The 17,228-nt window shown below is 50.7% G+C and overlaps 3 protein-coding genes across 3 annotated transcripts; 1 reads left to right on the plus strand and 2 right to left on the minus strand.

The window, feature by feature from the left end:
* Positions 1 to 2,354: 2,354 nt before the first annotated feature.
* On the minus strand, positions 2,355 to 10,079 carry CI109_103746 (uncharacterized protein; the record flags this gene model as incomplete). The annotated part of the gene is made up of 19 exons (XM_065967360.1): positions 2,355 to 2,713; positions 2,776 to 2,920; positions 2,981 to 3,219; positions 3,280 to 3,381; positions 3,439 to 4,673; positions 4,734 to 5,011; positions 5,075 to 6,432; positions 6,483 to 6,821; positions 6,877 to 7,086; positions 7,142 to 7,331; positions 7,397 to 7,813; positions 7,870 to 7,998; positions 8,050 to 8,454; positions 8,519 to 9,263; positions 9,314 to 9,393; positions 9,457 to 9,586; positions 9,648 to 9,743; positions 9,808 to 9,917; positions 10,011 to 10,079. 19 exons carry the CDS (start codon positions 10,077 to 10,079, stop codon positions 2,355 to 2,357), a joined length of 6,636 nt encoding a protein of 2,211 aa, XP_065823432.1.
* Positions 10,080 to 10,539: 460 nt separating this feature from the next.
* Positions 10,540 to 13,121, plus strand: CI109_103747 (uridine kinase; the record flags this gene model as incomplete). The annotated part of the gene is made up of 14 exons (XM_032001750.1): positions 10,540 to 10,719; positions 10,775 to 10,907; positions 10,982 to 11,019; positions 11,077 to 11,112; positions 11,170 to 11,197; positions 11,263 to 11,311; positions 11,373 to 11,436; positions 11,487 to 11,573; positions 11,645 to 11,710; positions 11,767 to 11,964; positions 12,027 to 12,197; positions 12,273 to 12,501; positions 12,585 to 13,019; positions 13,087 to 13,121. The coding sequence occupies 14 exons, from the start codon at positions 10,540 to 10,542 to the stop codon at positions 13,119 to 13,121; spliced, it is 1,749 nt and encodes a 582-aa protein (XP_031863913.1).
* A 611-nt stretch (positions 13,122 to 13,732) lies between these two features.
* On the minus strand, positions 13,733 to 16,630 carry CI109_103748 (uncharacterized protein; the record flags this gene model as incomplete). The annotated part of the gene is made up of 4 exons (XM_032001749.1): positions 13,733 to 15,869; positions 15,932 to 16,015; positions 16,065 to 16,142; positions 16,209 to 16,630. 4 exons carry the CDS (start codon positions 16,628 to 16,630, stop codon positions 13,733 to 13,735), a joined length of 2,721 nt encoding a protein of 906 aa, XP_031863912.1.
* Between the last annotated feature and the right edge of the window lie 598 nt (positions 16,631 to 17,228).

Genomic DNA, 17,228 nt, shown 5'->3' on the forward strand with positions numbered 1-17,228 from the left:
GTTGAGGGAACCCCGGGGATACGACATGAGACAAGACCATTCTACCAGACATGGTTAACTCCACACTATGATATTCTGTCCCATCTGCTCTCATCATCTTCGTGTCTCGCTTCCCACAGGCAACCTTATATTCTGTCCCATCCACTCTCATGTGCTCTATGTTTGGCGTCTTACCGGGTCCACAATAGTTTTGAGACCAACAGAAACAGTTTTCATACTCCCCGCCCTCTCTCTGGATATAGCCGTACGGGAATATCATCTGCTCATCAGGCCGTTCAAGACAAGTGTCATGGTGATTTTGAGCGTCCTTGTTGTTTTTGGACTTTTCGCTGTCATCCGAGACCGCTTTCCAGCTGCATTTCACGATGAACGGCTCAGGCCCAGCGCGCTATGTATGGCAGAATCGATCTGCTCTTAGTCAATGGTCTCTGATATCGCGTAGAAAAACAAACTGGGTGGCAAGGGTAACCTTCATACTCACCCTGTCTCAAGGAAGCAATTGAGGGACCCAACAATGAACTGAATTCTAGGCATGCTGTAATACAGTCAATCTCTCAAAGTGAATGGTGAGCACGAGGGAATACAAGCAGAACTGGAAGCAATTGAATGTGTCTCCCAAAGGTGCAGTCTTGCTTAAGTACTCGTACAGCATGACGCCTAGGTGAGGCTCTTCCAGGTTGGTTGGATGACGTCGAAGGAAGCCACAGCGGTCCTTCTTAGCTTCTCGCCTTCTCGCCGTCCAACCCAAGAAGGCCCCTTCATGTATCCTTTCTGCAGAATCTTGATGCGTCACCCAGTCTCAAAATACGTTTCAAGCCATCCTTTCACTGCTGCATTCCCTCCACGGTGCATTTCCATGACTGGCTGTTTGACCCAAGGAGATCTGGCCGTTGCTCAAGGAAACGCAATGAGGTCAAGTGGAGCGTCATAGCCACTTCCCCTGCGTATATTGACCGGAAAATCTTAGCAGTAAAGGTGTCAATACACTTCCCAATGGAGCATGAAAGGAGCTGAACCGTCACTCTCCCTCATGAATCTCCAATATCTACACAAACGGCCTACGGCTTACAGCTCCTGAGAGGACAAGAATTAGTTATCGCATACACCTATCTACATTCGACACCACTTCTTTTCTATGTTGAACGGAAGAGCTCCTTTCGAAGCCGGACAAGGTGGTACGCCCAAATACCATAGACCATACTATGCATCCGTACGAGGCAGCTCTAGCCAGTTTCAATTGGACGAGCACCTTTGACAATAAACATCAGGACATTTCTTGCAACTAGTTTGAGAGGCTGCACACGTCCGACAATGATGGGTGCCCATACTCGGTGCGCCGTATCGTCCTGGCACTTGATCTCTTGTTGCGTACAAGGCCTTGACTCTTAAGGTGATGTCGGACCCTTCGATCGGAATATCAGACCAGCTTCCGGCGGACAGTGTCATCGATTGGGTCGTGCTGCCATTCTTGTCAATCTGGGTGAGCTGGCAGTCGTACGGATCGGTAGTACGACTGAATTTCACAATATGTTCGCGAATGTGTTTGTAGATAGGGTCGCCTTCCAAGTTGAAGGTCTCATTGAGATCGAGCCCAGCATCGACTTGAAGCTGTATCGTAGTGTTTCTGATTTCTGAGGGAAATAGCGTAGTCAGCGGATAGATGGACAGACTGACCGGTGGCAACTACTACATGCACTCAATCACTCGCAGTGATTGACATACACGCACCATCGGACGACTCGTGTTGGTCAGAATGATCAGCGTAAGAGCTGGATGACATTGTGTTGAATGCAAAGATGTGATGGAGTAAGTCTACCTGCTCTGATGGGTGGCGATAAGATCCTTCCAGCCAAACATGACCTTGACCAGACCGTTATATATGTTGTACTTGTTGTCACCACTCGTACAGTATGAAGGTCAGTAATTACTATATCCCTTCAGAACGAAGCAGGAGTTGAGACAAAGAGGGATGTCATAAAGGGGCTGATATCAAAGGATCAGTCAGACATGTAAGACTTGCTCGGCTACGCAGAAGTGAGGAGTTCCACCATGCCACGAAAACGCTGTGCCACGAGGAAGCGGTTTCGTTGGATGTATCACCCTCCCCTCTTTTTGCTTCAGCAGCCTTCTTCCTCCCCTCCCACACGTTCTTGGTATATCTGCTAACTTTCGCTTCTATTCACCTTGGCATACCTTCCAGCATCATCATTGCGTAGCTCACACGGGTATCAAAATGCATGAAGACTGTAAATGACGCGGAAAATGATGGACAAACCCCTGTAACCGTTGATACTGTAAACCGAAACACATGTCAAGCCGTAACAACAAAACGTAAGATAATGTTCCCTTTCTCTTTAGTCCACATCACTATTTCTCGCACTTCTCATGCCGCCTCCCTGCTCGAGTCTCGCCTGTGCCCCAGATTGAGGTTGGATCTCTTCCAACACACCACTATCTCTGCCTTTCTCCTTACTTTCCGGCGAATCAGATCCTTCCCTCGTAGAGTTGGTCAGTGCCTGGGTTCTGAACAGGTTCTTGTACTGCGCCAGCTGATCGTCAAGAGGGGCATTCTTATCTACATTCATGGCCAAGCTTGATGGTCGAGGACCGAGAGATTTCCGCGGCATCGCAGGGATCGGTTTCAGCGCTGCGGAGGTAGATTGAGGTCGAGGTGATCGCATAGGAGAGGCAGAGTGCTCGGCTCGTGACGGGGCTATTGGTGTATTTGGTCAGTACAGAGCTCACCCATTGTGACCGAGGGGCCGTTCTACTCACAAGGGTTCTCGTTGTTTTTCCTTTGCTCAAGCATTCTTCTCACGTACGTCTGGAAAGTTGGAGTGAGGTGGGATGACAGAGCCGCATTGATCTCGGCTTCCTTGTCGGGATTGGCTTTGATGAATGCGTAGAATCCATCCAAGCGCTGTGAAAGTCGTGCATTAGTGACCTAGGCCCACGTCCCACCATAGCTCTTTCCACTCACCTCAGTCTGGTTCCCACTTCTCAAGTTCTTGACCATCCTCTCCACTGCGGTTTCCTCAGCGCTTCCGTTGACACTAACAGTTGCTCGTTCGAGAGGCGTAGAAGTGCCCGAAGCACTTGCAGAGCCACCGGCGTGGGGATTCTCAGACACTGCCGTCCTGTGACTTGAGGAAGAAGCAGGTCTGTCCTCATTGACGGATGGAAGAGATGTCTTAGCGGGTCGAGACACTTCTTGTCCAGCTACCAACGGCGGATTGTTAGCTGTCCACGCATTTCAATACATAGAACGGTTCAGCTCACCTAACCGGAAGACATATGTATATACCGTTGTCGAAGCTGCATCATCACCAAATTGGTTGAGGAGAATATCATAAATCTCCAGATCTGCTTCTCTCGTGTAGACTGAATCAATAACGCGTCAGTGGTAGTCCTTCGATTGGATTGATACCTTTCACTTACCCAACAATCTCTGAATCATCGTCTTCACAGTCCTCAATGGCATATCTCCCAACGCAACACCCATTGCCGCTCTCTTCCTGTACTCCTGAGGCGGGACAGCCCTCATGAACTCTTCCAATACTTCGAGTATGGGACCAGGCTTCAACCTTCCTGATCTGAAATCGTCGTCTAAGATCTTACACCTCTTCCAAAGACATTTGATCACCAAGTCCGCATGCGCAGCTCTCTCTGACTCCGGATCCGGCTTGGTGGCCGAGAAGTCTCTCGTGAGATCCAAGAGAAGTCGGAACATCACTTGGAAGACCAGTAGTCTGTCGGGTGTAGAGAGACATTGAACAAGAACGAGGTTGATGAAACGGGACATGTCCTGGATCGATCCACCCATTCTATCCGCCTGAACTAGTCGGAGCGACAAACAGCTGAACACCGCGTAAAGCTGTTCGTAGCTCAATTGACGCATGAGATCTTGACACGACGACAAGCCAGAAAATGACTGGATGAGATGTTTGACCACCCGGAAGTATTGTGGATCACGCAGATTCTCGGGAGGAGTGAAAGCGAATTCCATTTCGTCCATCAGAGTGTCCGCAAGAGTGCCAACGTTGTCGACGAATACGTCGGGATCAGAGCTGAGCATTTGCTGGATGACCTTAAGGGCTTCGACACATCGATCTAGGTCGTCATGGCGGATCTCGTTGATGGCAGTAACCACGTCGTGCCTGTGACCGTGACCATTGCTGGACGTCGTTCGGGAAGGGAGACCACGACTGAGAGGTTGCAGCGCTGCGGATCTTCCACTTGATCCTCCAAATACATCTGTGGGACGTTGAAGACTCTGCCCAGAGGGCGCAGCCAATCCGGCTCGTGGTAATCCAGATGGCGCAGGGATTCCCCGTCTATGAGAAGGTGAATCGGTACTCGCGTGAGTAAGTCTCGCGCCCGGAGACGCCAATCCTCGAGGAACGGCACTAGGCTTGATTGAGTCGACAGCAGAAGATTCTGTTCGGGGGATTTGATTGATTCGAGGGCTAGGCAGTCCAACAGGTCGTTTAACCCGTGGCGAAGCGGTCTCTCCAAGAGAATCACTCGATAACTTGGCAACAAGAGGTGCCTGCAGACCCGATTTGCTTGTCGCCATTGTAGCTCGTCGGTTCGCTAGCATATCCTTGGAGGCTTGCGGCATCGCTTCGATCACTGCGTGCAGACTCTTCGACTCGCCCTGAAGTTGAAGCAGACTACACAAACTCCACGTCAGCTGGTGACTAATGAGCAACCATCACAGTGGATCTACTCACGCCATGACACTCAGCGCAGCATTCCTCGTTCCGCTGTCTGAGATACACTTTGCCAGAGTCTCGTAGAAACCTCGATCTTCTCTCGTCCTCAAGATTGATCCTCGCTTCTTGTAAGCCTTTTCGATCAGGGCAAGTGACTCGTTCTTGCATGTTCTACCTGCTGTCTTGTCTTCCAAGCCGAACTGAACCAGGAGCGCAATGACTTGCGAGCCAGCAATGACCTTGTCGAGGGACTCGAAGATTGGTGCAAGTTTGGGTCCGAATTTGGCATCGCCAAGCTGCACAAGGCCAACCAATTCAGCATATTTCAACTCGTTACTGATTTTGTTTCTTTCGCTTACCTTGAAGACCAGAGCAGGCACAAACAGCTTCGCCTCAGCATCTGAGAATCTCTCGTTGTACTTGGGCATGGTTTCCACCACATGGCTGATCACCTCGAGACATCTGTTCGCAAGCTGAGTATTGTTTCCTAGCAGCTTCAACGCAGCGTACTTGAGCGCTAAATCCACGTTCGCCGACTGGATAACATGCGTTTCCGCCTCATCCAAACCGAACGACCTTGTCGTTCTGTCGTCATAGAACTCGCTCAATATCGCCAGACCAGCCATGAAATCTTCCTCGGCTCGATGATCTTTACTGAAAAGCAAAGATAAGAGCTCAGGAGCGGCATGCGGTTCTATTTGATGTTGGAGATATTCGGTAAGATCGCCAGCCGCTTTGGGAGAAGGATCTAAGACCCATCGCGTCGTGTCTCGTTTCAATCTCGTAACTCGGGGTTCCGGGGTATTGGTGAGGAAGGGGACAAGTCGAGTAGGAGTAGCGGCGGATGACATACTGGCTGCGCCTTGGGACACAGCAGAAGGCGGTCGAGGTGGCGCCATCCTTGATTTCGGGAGACCAGACGGTCTATCATCTCCTGAACTGAGAGAAGATGCCGGTCGGGCTGTAGGTACAGAAGATAACGCCTTCATTGCAAGCGAACGAGCAGGGACACCCGAAGGTTTTGCAAGAGATGGAGCAGCCGAGGGTGCCGGACTACCAGGAGCTGATCGAGGAGGAAGAGACGATTTAGCTACACGAGCGACAGGTCCAGGGGTAGCCGCAGCAGCTCTGGCGGGAGCAGGGGCAGCTGATGAGGAAGCCGCGGCAGAAGGTGCACTGCTCCTAGCATTGTTGATGAGAGGCACGATAGTCGCTCTCGAAGCAGGTTTGAGACTCGACGTTTGATCCATGACGTAGTCGAATCCAGCACTTGCAACCACGAATGGCAGAATTGCACCGGCGTGCTTTCTGACATCTCCGTTTCTGTCTTCAAGACATCGGATGATAGGGCCAGCCAATGGACTTAGATCCGCAGATGAAGCCGGGGGTTCCGATTGCAATCTCTCTGCTAGCCAACCCAGAACCGAAGCTCGAAGAGCCGGGTTAGGGGATTCCAAGCTTGCGCCGAGGCCAAGATACATGCTGTCCAAGCCTCCAATTGCGTCAGCGATTGCTGTGAGGGTGACGAGACCGGCAGTTCGAGTGGTCGCTTTCTGGTCGGCGCACACACTAGCTACCGGAGCTACCAGTAGCCTCGTGTATTTGTCGAAAGGTTGGCCCATGCCAGTTGCAATCTTCGATATGATACCAAGAGCGAGGGTTTTGACTGCTAAATTGGTGTCCGCCATAGCCTTCTTCAATACCCCGCCGATCTCACCTGCGCGCTGAGTCAGCACTGGTGCATGATGAAAGACCGACATCACTCACCCATATTTGACTTAAGCCTGTTGTTCGATTTCACCTCTAAAAGCCCGCTCAGAGCTTCGAAAGCCTCTTTCCTCGTCTTCCATGCATCGCTCTTCGAATCAGTGAGGATAGATGTGGACGCCACAAGCTTATCGAGATCGACTCGGGGTATCAGATCATCCAAAGGGTCTCCTCCTCCCGACTTCGCACCCGCTTTGCCTGGTCCAGCAGCAGCGACTTCTTGAAGGTCTGCTTGACTTTTCGTCGGTTCAGGAGGTGTAGCGGACTTGTTCTTTTCAAATTCAGAATTGATGGTCGTTAACAGTTGAGGGTTGAGATCTTCAAGGAAACCAGAGATGTCTGAAAGTCATACACTGTTAGCACGGAGACGGTCGAACCCAGCGAGCCAACTTGCCTGCTCCGACAGCTATTCTGATGGTCACCAAGACCTGTGTTGCACTTTGCCTTACTTGGGCGTTTGGTGACCCCAGCGCAGCTTTTACGAAACCGATCAGATCTCGTAAGGGGATACCAGCGATTCCGAAATCAATGAGCTGTTGCTTGATCCAAAGTAGTGCATCGGCTTGCGCTTTCGGTGCTTTCTGCTTTGTCATTGGCTCGTACCCTGCCTGTTTATCAGCACATATTCTGCATCTCTGCGATTGAGATCGCACACTCACCTTGTGCAAGAACGAATGCAAGCGATGTCCTCTCCGCGAACGCTGTCAGAGCGTCACCTGAGGGTTTCTTCAACTTCATATCTCCGAGCTTGTCCGTCAAGTGACCAATGGCGATTGCTGCTGCGGGTTTGCCAAAAGTTGGACTCTTCTCAGCCATGAGTGCCATGACCTGGTACAGCTTGCCAGAGACCTGTAAAAAGGTTTGTTAGACTGATACGGGGCCTTAAAGATCAAGGTTTGGTCAGTCAGACCTACCTGGAAGTTCTTCTCTCCCCATCCTGGTGTCTTCCCAAGGAACCGCATCATGACTTCAGAATCCACCTTCTCTGCTCCACCTTCTTCTCCGACCCATTTGACCATCTCCTCTGCGGCCTCTAATCTGACCTTCCAAGCACCATCTGCCAGCTTTGTGTGGTAGTCTACGGGTATGCTCTCCGCCGCCTGTGCAGCTGCGTCCTCAGGGTTATATCGGTACTTGACAGGCTCGGATGGAGACGTGGCGAGTGTTTTTGAAGAAGCAGCCTTGCTACTCGAAGCGGCAGCAGCAGGTTTGGGAGGCGGTTTTGAGGGCCCTGCACTCGCACTTGTAGGTGGTGGCCGTCTAGCCGCAGGTGGAGCTGATGGCTTGGGCGGCGATGAGGGAGCAGAAGCTGCTGAAGCAGGTTTCGGAGCCTAAATCTTTGTCAGTGGAAGTGAAACGAGCCGCAATAGGTAGCGCAAAGACTCACCCCTGGACGCGCAAATCGTGCTGGAGGAGCTCGCGCAGGAGGAGCGAACTCGGTCAGAAGCTCGTCACCCCCGAATTTGCCAGATGCTTTAATAGGCGGAGAACCGGGAGCGGCGGGTTTTGGCGCAGACTATTTCATGTCAGTCGTTGGATCCAGTAGTTGTCGGGAAGTCCAACTCACCTTCTTGACAGCACCAAGTGGTGGCTTCGATGGGCCGCCAGGTGGGTTCCCGGCAGGCTTGCCGCCCCCACCAGCTTTATACTTAATCTCCGCTCTTCCAAAGGCATCTTTCACTTTTGCCATCTGCAGTTCTCCCACACCCTCGATGTACGGGTTGAAGACTCTTTCGCCCAAAATCTTCATTAGAGTACCGAGACATTCTGCCGCTGTCGCTCTGACCGGTTCTCCACTGTCACCGAGCAGGACCACGAGGGTCTCGGCCAACGGCTTGACTTGATCTTTGGATGGTGCGTCTCGTGTGGTCTGTAAGGATCGATGTAAGAATTTGAGGGTGCCTTCCTTTACTTGAGGGTTTTTCGATTTGAGTGATGTGAGTATGTCTTCCATACAATCGGACAAGGTAGTCTGGATATATGGTCGCATCAGCGGAAGAACGACAGTCATATCTTTGACTTAAAAAACTGCTTACCGTGGTGAATAAGCCGTCCAAAGCCTTTCCCAAGGCGTCCACTACATTCGCCTTTCTCTCCTTCAACCTTTCCAAACATCCTGGCATCACCACCGCCCGGTATCTTCCAAACGGTTTCCCCATACCTCTCGCTAGCCCATCGATAACCTTGGTCGCCTCAATCACAACGTTGACATTTGCATCGCCCTTGCACTTAGTTCCCAAAATCTGAGCAAGAGATCCGTAGGCGTCAACGTTGCTATCAGATATTCGAGCGTTCTGCGGCTGTGTGAGGACTGTGACACATTCCTCCAATGACTCCACCCTGTCTTTCCATTTTGTCGACGAAAGACGTTCCATGAGATCGGCCGGGAATTTGCACAGCACATCGACAGGATCGAGCAAAGATAAAGGATCTATTGGCGCTGCCACCTCGACGTCCGCTTCTCCTCCTGCTCCATCCTCATCACCTCCGATGGCAGCAGCCACTTCTCTATCTCTTTGGACCTGTCTTGTCCACCGTGTGGGCTTCGCCGTACCCTCCTTGCCCTCCTCCTTCAACGTATCGAAAGTCTTCTGTAATTCAGTCATTTGAACGGGCTTGAGATCGGCCAACGAAGGGATTAGGGCGGGTCCAAGATAAGTATATAAGGCAAGAGCGAGGGAAGTTCCTTCGGCTCGTACGTTCTTGTCTGAATGAGCGAAGATTTTGGAGAGGGATTTCAGAAGTGGTTTGATGTTGCCCATGGGTTGTATGCCAAAGGATCTGCGAGACCAGAATCAACTTATATTCCCATTCGATCGGAAAATGCTTACTCGACTATTTCTTTCAGTACCGTTATGGCTCCAGCGACAGCTTTGGGCAGCTTTGCGTTGAGACCGGCAAGCAGATCGGTCTGTACGGAGATCAAACATGTCAGCTTATGGATTTGCCGGACGCACATGGTTTTAAAACTCACCACAACCCCTTCACCGCTATTTTCCACTTCAACAAACATACAGCATAGATCTGCTCCCTTCTTCTTCGTCCCTGCTCTTGCTGATCCCAAGGCCTTCTCAACGATAGCCGGCACGACATCTGACCGTAATCTAAGAAGAAGGGATGATATGAGCTCGTGCGGCGAGGGGAAGATTTCGTCGGACAACTCACCTTGCGCTTGTCTCACCACTATATTGAACAATCGCCAAAACAGCTTCGATCCCCTTCTCCTGAGCTACTGCATTTGCATCTAGACACCACTTTTTCCTGTGTATTTCAAAGATTTTGTCAGCTCGAGATCAGGTCTCAAGATTGACCGTGCGCCACTGACAGTAACGCTCCATCATTGACAAACGGTCGAAAAAATGGATCTGTATCGGAGGCTGTCTTTGCTGATCTAGCGATTACCTCGGTGTATGCTGATAATCGAGCTTTCCAATTCTGGCAAACGGGACAGCATCAGCCCATCGCCCTCATTGTCACCGTGGCTGTCTGTGATAGCTTGTGGCGGTGAAGAACGGAGGGAAAGCTCACCTTGTGCTGACTTCGCTCGACTAAAGGGATTTGAGAGAAATCCTCCTCCTGAGGTGGTTCTCCGTCCATTATGCCTTGCTGTTCCTGCCAGTCCTGTCGTTCAATGTTTGTCTCCTATGCCGGTATCTTAACGGTCGATTGGTATATGTTGTCGAAGACGGAGAAGCACAGAATCGGTCTTATGATATGATGTAAGAAGCGAACATTCTGACCATGTTGTTGACACGAGAGACGCGGAGGTCATTCAACGCGATCGACTTCAAGCTGGATAAATGGGTGGAATGGATATCGATCGGTTGCAAGGACACGTGACTTTTGTGGGGCACCGGGTGAGTCTTCGCTTCACGTCCGAAAGACTGTCAGCAGAGATGCAATAATAATTGCACTCTTAACATTCACATCTACATCCGTTTCTAGCTGAAGCAAAACCGCTAACTGTGTTATACGTCCCCTTTGTCTGCCATCGCCTCTTCCTATCCTTATTCTCTCCCTTCCACACGCTCTCGCGCGTACTATAGCCTCTTTTAATATGTCGGAATCTCATCCAGATCATTTACACCCACGACCAAACTTACAGTCCCGGATCAGCACACCCGGTTCGAAGAACGAAGTGATGGTTTCACATGGTCGAGCACCATGGTACGGTCCAGATGGAAAGAACATAGAAGCTTATGTCGTCGGAATAGCAGGAGGAAGTGCTTCAGGAAAGGTCGGCCTGTTCCGTCTATCTCATACCGGAGAAAGTATATTGACAGGATGATCAGACGTCGGTGGCACGCGCCATCTTATCGGCTCTGAATTACGTCCCGACTGTCCTTATTCTATCGCAAGACTCATTCTACAATGCACATACAGATGAGGAGATAGAGTTGGCGTTCAATAACGATCTGGATCTTGGTAAGTGCTTTGCAGTTTACTCACTTCAGGCGCAGGTTAGCTAATCGTTCGTTACCGCTTGCCCACTCTCATAGATCACCCGAATGCGATAGACTCTGCACTCTTTGCCAAGGTGAGTCATTCAGAGATACATCCGGATGACCAGGGTTGACACATTCACTCTCGTTAGTGTCTGATGGATCTCAAACAAGGGAAAGCAACCGAGGTGAGCTACATATCTATCCGTTCTTTCGGATTGCAGCTCATGTCCAATCACCGACAGATCCCCACATATTCCTTTGTCCACCATCGTGAGTGTGTCTTCGACACCTTGCTTCCCCTCTACATCGTCAGCAGGCCTCTAACTCTTTCGCAGAACGTATGCCCGAGAAGAAGTATATCTACGGAGCGAGTGTCATCATCGTGTGAGCCACAGCGATATGCTTTTCAAAGGGACGACCAAATCTGACAGTCGCTTTGCTATAGCGAAGGCATCATGGCTTTGCAATCGCCAGAGCTTAGATCGCTCTATGACCTGAAAGTCTTTGTGGTGAGTGTTCTTCTCGTCATGGCATGAACTGCGCTGAAGATTGTGATCAGAATTGCGATTCCGACCTGATGTTGGCCAGACGGATAAAAAGGGATGTCAAAGAGCGAGGCAGAGATGTTGATGGTATCTTAGATCAGGTAAGCGTGCATTCATTACTTCATATCCCTACGCGCGAGCAGGTTGCTTACATCCTACTTGTACCTTGTAGTACCTACGCTTTGTCAAGAGCAGTTACGACAACTTTGTCCAGCCGTCCTCGCGATACGCGGATATCGTGAGCTATCTTGCGCAACTCGTCAGTTGTGTAAGCTTAACACTCATCCCTTCCAGATTGTACCTGGATCTTCGAACCAACTGGCTATCGAGCTGCTTGTCGATCATGTCAAGCGTCAACTTGATACACGGTCCCTCCGATTCAGAAAGCAACTAGCTCAAATGGGAGAGGACGAAACGAAGCTACGAGCACCGAACGGGGACGAGCCGCTGGACAAACAGGTGATCTTGCTTGAACAAACAAATCAGCTACTAGTGAGCAGTGTTCTAAACTTCATCAATACCGTTATACATGCTAATCTGTTTTGACGTTGCAGGGACTGATGACCATCCTGCGAGATCGGACGACATCTCGTGGAGACTTCATCTTCTATGCCGATCGACTGTCAACGATCGTCGTGGAGAAAGCACTAACTCTGATACCGTGTAAACCGAAGACTATTAGAACGCCATTAGGTTTGGATTACCAAGGTTTGGGGGGCGACGACGTACGTCACATCCTCATGATTTCCCCATTGGAAGAAGTTTTGAACTCATGCTCAATGCCCGGCTTCCTTCTCTAGAACCTCGTCGGCATATCCATCCTTCGATCAGGCGGTCCATTCTCACACGGTCTTCGACGAGTTATCCGAGATGTGCCCATTGGAGGGATGTTGATCCAATCGGATCCGAAGACAGGCGAACCATTACTGCTCAAGAGCGATTTACCGCATAGTGTGAAGTCAACCGAGACGAGCGGGGATGTCAAGGTGTTGTTATTGGATTCACAGATGGGTACAGGAGCTGCGGCTTGTGAGTGGACAAACTCCTATCCAATCACAAATCTTTGTAAGGAGTATAATCCGTATGCTGATGCGCACGACCGCATCCTGCAGTGATGGCAATCCGAGTCTTACTAGACCACGGCGTCCTTGAATCCAACATCATCTTCTTGACCTATCTAATTGCAAAACAAGCTCTCCATTCCGTCCTTCGCGCTTTCCCAACCATCCATATCGTCACAGCTGCTATCGATCCGAAATTGGACGAGATGCATATCCCATATAATCGATCGACCTTGGTCCTGGGTGAATCAGCCGGTGAAGCAGATTTCGCAATTCGCCTAGTCGACGAGAGCGACCGCGACCATGGAGTGGACAAAGACCAGGAGAAGCCTGATAATAGGGATGGATTGAAGAGTGAGAAGGAATTAGGGGCGGAAAAGTTCAGAATACCGATCAAGAAGGATATGGAGACTTTGAAATTCTCAAGATCGAGAGCAGGGAGAGATGAGAGAGTTGGTGAGAAGAGAGCATGGGTCATATCGCCTGGTAGGTTGAGCCTCGAATGTGGACAAATCAAGAGTGGCAATGCTGATGATGATGTCATGGTCTATAGGTATGGGTCACATCGGTGATAGGTATTACATGTAAGCCATGGGCGATGCGCCTAATGATAGAGAGGAGCTACGTGACGATGTGACTACTGTTTGGATGATGTATGAGAGGTGGGACTAGGTGGACCCGGGGAGCTTGGTAGAATAGATGGGGTTTCATTGCCATGCCAACCTCTGTACAGTGACGCAGTGCCAAATCGCAGCATATATGCGTGATTGATACGTTCAACATATTCATTGATCATTCATTCATTCTTCATATTGTACTGAACGTCATCTTCTCTCGAATCGTCACGACGACTATTGTACCTACTTTACGTTCTACTGCAGACTGTATATAAATGATTGGGGAAAGTGAAAGACTATTAAAAGCTATTGACAGAAAGTGATGCGGATGTTGAAGATATGTTTGAGACTAAAATGCAGAGACTGCTATAACTCATAGCAGCGAATAAATATGAGATGGACTGAAAATGAAATGGAACATGTGGGGATTACTCTATATACTCGTACTCGTATCTCTCAAACTTGTTCTTCATTCGTTCGTTATATACATACCTCTCCTCGTGGCGTTGTCGTAAAATCACAGCTGGGTATCTTCTCACTGGCTCCTTGCTCGTTCTGTTGTGTTTCTTTCGTGTGTGAGCTTCAACAAACCGCCGATCTCCTTCCCCTCGCCTTGCCTCTCACTCCGCCTCTTCCTCTACCACCTTTCTTCGCTTTCTTGGTCGAACGCCTTCCCAGCACATACTCGTCATCACTATCGTCCTCCGGCATGGGCTCATCTTCATCCTCACTCTCCAGCTCTTCCTCGCCTTCCACCGATCCTCGAGGAGTGTGGACAGCATCCTCATCCGACTTGTGATCTGCCACGATGTCGGAATGACGGTTATCGAAGTGAACGTTGGCAATGCCCAAGCCGACAGCAGAGATCGACTGACTCTCCTTCCTGTCGGTGACCATCTTCGGCGGAGTGGTGAGGGTGATGTCTTGCGCCGTCGAGTCGTTCTCCTGGTCCTCTCGAGGGTACTGGACAAGCTGAGGGGTACCATAGTTTCGTTGGCCATACACCATCAGAGGAGAGCTCATCCACGCATGTGGCTTGAAGTGATCTTGCATCCACCCGTTGGCGGGTGTGAGCGGGGTAGGATAGAAGCCGTTCGTGTTGATCGGTGTGAGAGCCATAGGATGGTTGTTCTGAGCAAAGACCGAGATAGGAGGAAGAACATTCGAAGATGGAGCGGTGTTAGTCGACGAAGCGACAAGAGTTGATGAAGTCGACGAGGTAGAGGCACCAGAAGAGAAAGGAGTCTTTCTGTTCTCGGTACCCCCTGTGCGATCGGGATACGGCATCGATTCGGACCATTGTTGGGACGCTTCACCGTTATGATTTTCGGGGGTCTTCTTACCACTGTCCGTAGCAGGAGTGACTTGGTCTTCTCGACCAACAGAAGCTTCCCTACTGATCATCTCGTTCTCAAGAGCCTCGTAGTCTTCTTCAGTCTTTGCAGGTAGCGCGCTATCACTACTGATCAACTGAGCTTGATTCCAGGAGTTGGATTTGACGGTAGGTACAGTAGGCAGCGAGTTGAACCTGTGCAGAGTTGGAGGCGCACTGTGGAGACGACCGAGCGGTTGATGCGAGTAGATGAATTGTGAGTGACCACCGGGAATGCGAGTACTGTGTTGGCTGCCTTCAATAGCAGACAACGGAGCATTCACCGAAGCACCGTTTGGAGCTTGGATATTGAATGTTGGCGGAAGAGGCGCATCGTGTAGGGACACGAGCGGTTCATCCTGTTCTTCGTCGGTTGGCGATCCCAGTGGCGATCGAGGTGGCTGGGGGCGAACGGTGCCTTGTGGATACCTTAGTTGAGGCATCTGGTATTGCTGGTAATATGAAGGGAGAAGATGCGGTTGTCCATTCGTCGGGTGGGGCATCGATAACTGCGAAGCATGGAAACCTCCTCCTACACTACCATAGGCGCCCGGCAGGTACTGCTGGAAGCGCGAAGCAATATTCGAAGTGGGAGTGGAGAATGATCGCGTTCCGTTGCCCATAGTGTGCTTGTCGGCAGACGTCACACTCGAGTTGTCGCTCGGGTAGCGCGAGAGCGGGTAGCCCGAGTATCCGCTCGCAGAGAGAGAGTCTGGGTACTGCGCAGCTCCGATACCCTGGGAGTGGGAGTTGGCGACGGAGGGGTTGGGGTTGGACTCGGAAGACTGTTGGTCCTTTTGGTGTTTGCCGCCCGCAGTGGTTTCGCTGTAACCACCGGGAGTCGTAGGCGTTTGATGTCCGACCGAATTGAACGGGGAGATGCCATTGGTGGTGAAACGTGGTCCGGTAGTGGAGATTGGGGTAAGTTGACTTTGCGCACCCTGGGGGAAGTACTGTTTGAAGGGACCTGTACCACCGGGGCCCGAGAAGATGTACTGGGGGTTGGACCCGTTTCCTCCTCCGAATATCGATCCAGGGAGTCCGCCACTGAAGGGGTACGCCGCGCTCTCTGGCGGGTGCGAGGCGGCGAAGCCGTGGGGGGGAACGGTCGTCAAGGGAGTGGCGAGATACTGGCCGTTACTCGTGGCAGTAGATCCCGAGAAGAGAGACGACCCAGACGAAGCTCGCGACCCGTTCACAGGTCCGTGAATGCTGGGTCGCGAGGAGCTGGTGGATGGGGGAGCCAGACCCGGATGCTGACGCTTGAAGTGCTTGAGCAATGTATTGCGTCGTGCAAAAGGCTTATTACACGCGGGGGCGTCGCAGATATAAGGACGTTTCCCAGTGCTACATTCCGCTGTTAGTAAGCGGTTACCTCATGGAGTATACCGCATGAGACCAAAACTTACTGCGTGCGCCTGTGACGTGCAAGAGAACTGGAGTCGGCGAACGATTTACCGCAAGTTTCGCAGTGATGGGGTCGTTCCCCGGTGCTGTTGAGCGGATCAGTCACTACCCTCGTATACAGCATGTTACACTCACTGGACACGAATGTGGACTGTCAAAGCTGATCGCTGGATGAAAGATTTGCCGCATCCACGGTGCTGGCAGACGAAAGCTCTGGAGGAAGGAGCCACTGTAAGCTTAAATTACGAGAAAGTGACACCACCGAAAGTCTAAGCTTACCTATCGTTGGTATGAATTTTGTAATGTCTGGCCAGATCGCTCTTTCTGGCGAAAGCCTTGTCACAAGAACCGAAATTACACTCGTACGGTCTTGCACCGGGCACATAACCGATTCCCACGTGATTGTGGTCGTTGACAAGCTGTTCGTCGACGACAGTTGAGGTGGATGAGGTTGGAGTGGAGGATAGTTCCACGAGGAGGGAAGGTGCGGGAGAATCCGAAGATAATTCGTCGAACAAAGCAAGTGCGGTGTGGAGGTTGGGTGGTGATGAGACCGGGAGTGGGGAAGGAAGCGGTCGGTTTGGAGGTCGAGGGGGAAATGGATATCGGGGTGGACAGGGAGTGTCGTTGGGAGACACGGGAGACAGAGATAGATTAGGTTGATTGCGATCGTACGACATTGGTATGTCATTAATGGGCATGGTGGGAGAAAACATAAAGGAGAAGAATCGTCAGTGTGACCATTTCATTCGGCTTCAGCAAGTGGAAAGTTGATTGGCCGGATCACCACCGGTCACAAGTCACGCCGCAGCACATCTGGCTGACTTGGTCTGATGGTGAAATAGGAATGAGAGCGAGTAAATGACGTGGTACAAATTCGGTTCAAGGAAAGGAAAAGATGGGAGGGAGAAATGATATGGTAGAAACGAAGATCAAAGAGCCACTTACATCGAGTACATCCATTTTGATGATCAAGAAGTGAACCCTTTTTTTATTTCACCCTTTTGGTATTTGATCCACTATTCCGCCTTACTCCTTCCTTCTATGTTATTTCTGCCAAGGAGAAAGCTATCCTATCTAATGGGATAGAAGGCGAGATATATCTGATGGGAGGGAAATAGTTTTTGATGAGAGTTCGCGTGTGTGTATACGACGTGTCGTGGCGATTTTAGGGTAGTGATTGAGATGTGTGTCGCTGGCAGATGGAAAGGAGGGTCGCGGTCGCAATGTGATTCTACACAACAATGCTTTCCAAAGAGTAACGATGTCGTGATCAAGCGACGATCACCGACAGATGTG

The sequence above is a fragment of the Kwoniella shandongensis genome, chromosome 6 (genome assembly GCF_008629635.2).
Source record: "Kwoniella shandongensis chromosome 6, complete sequence".
Taxonomy (NCBI): Eukaryota; Fungi; Basidiomycota; class Tremellomycetes; order Tremellales; family Cryptococcaceae; genus Kwoniella; species Kwoniella shandongensis.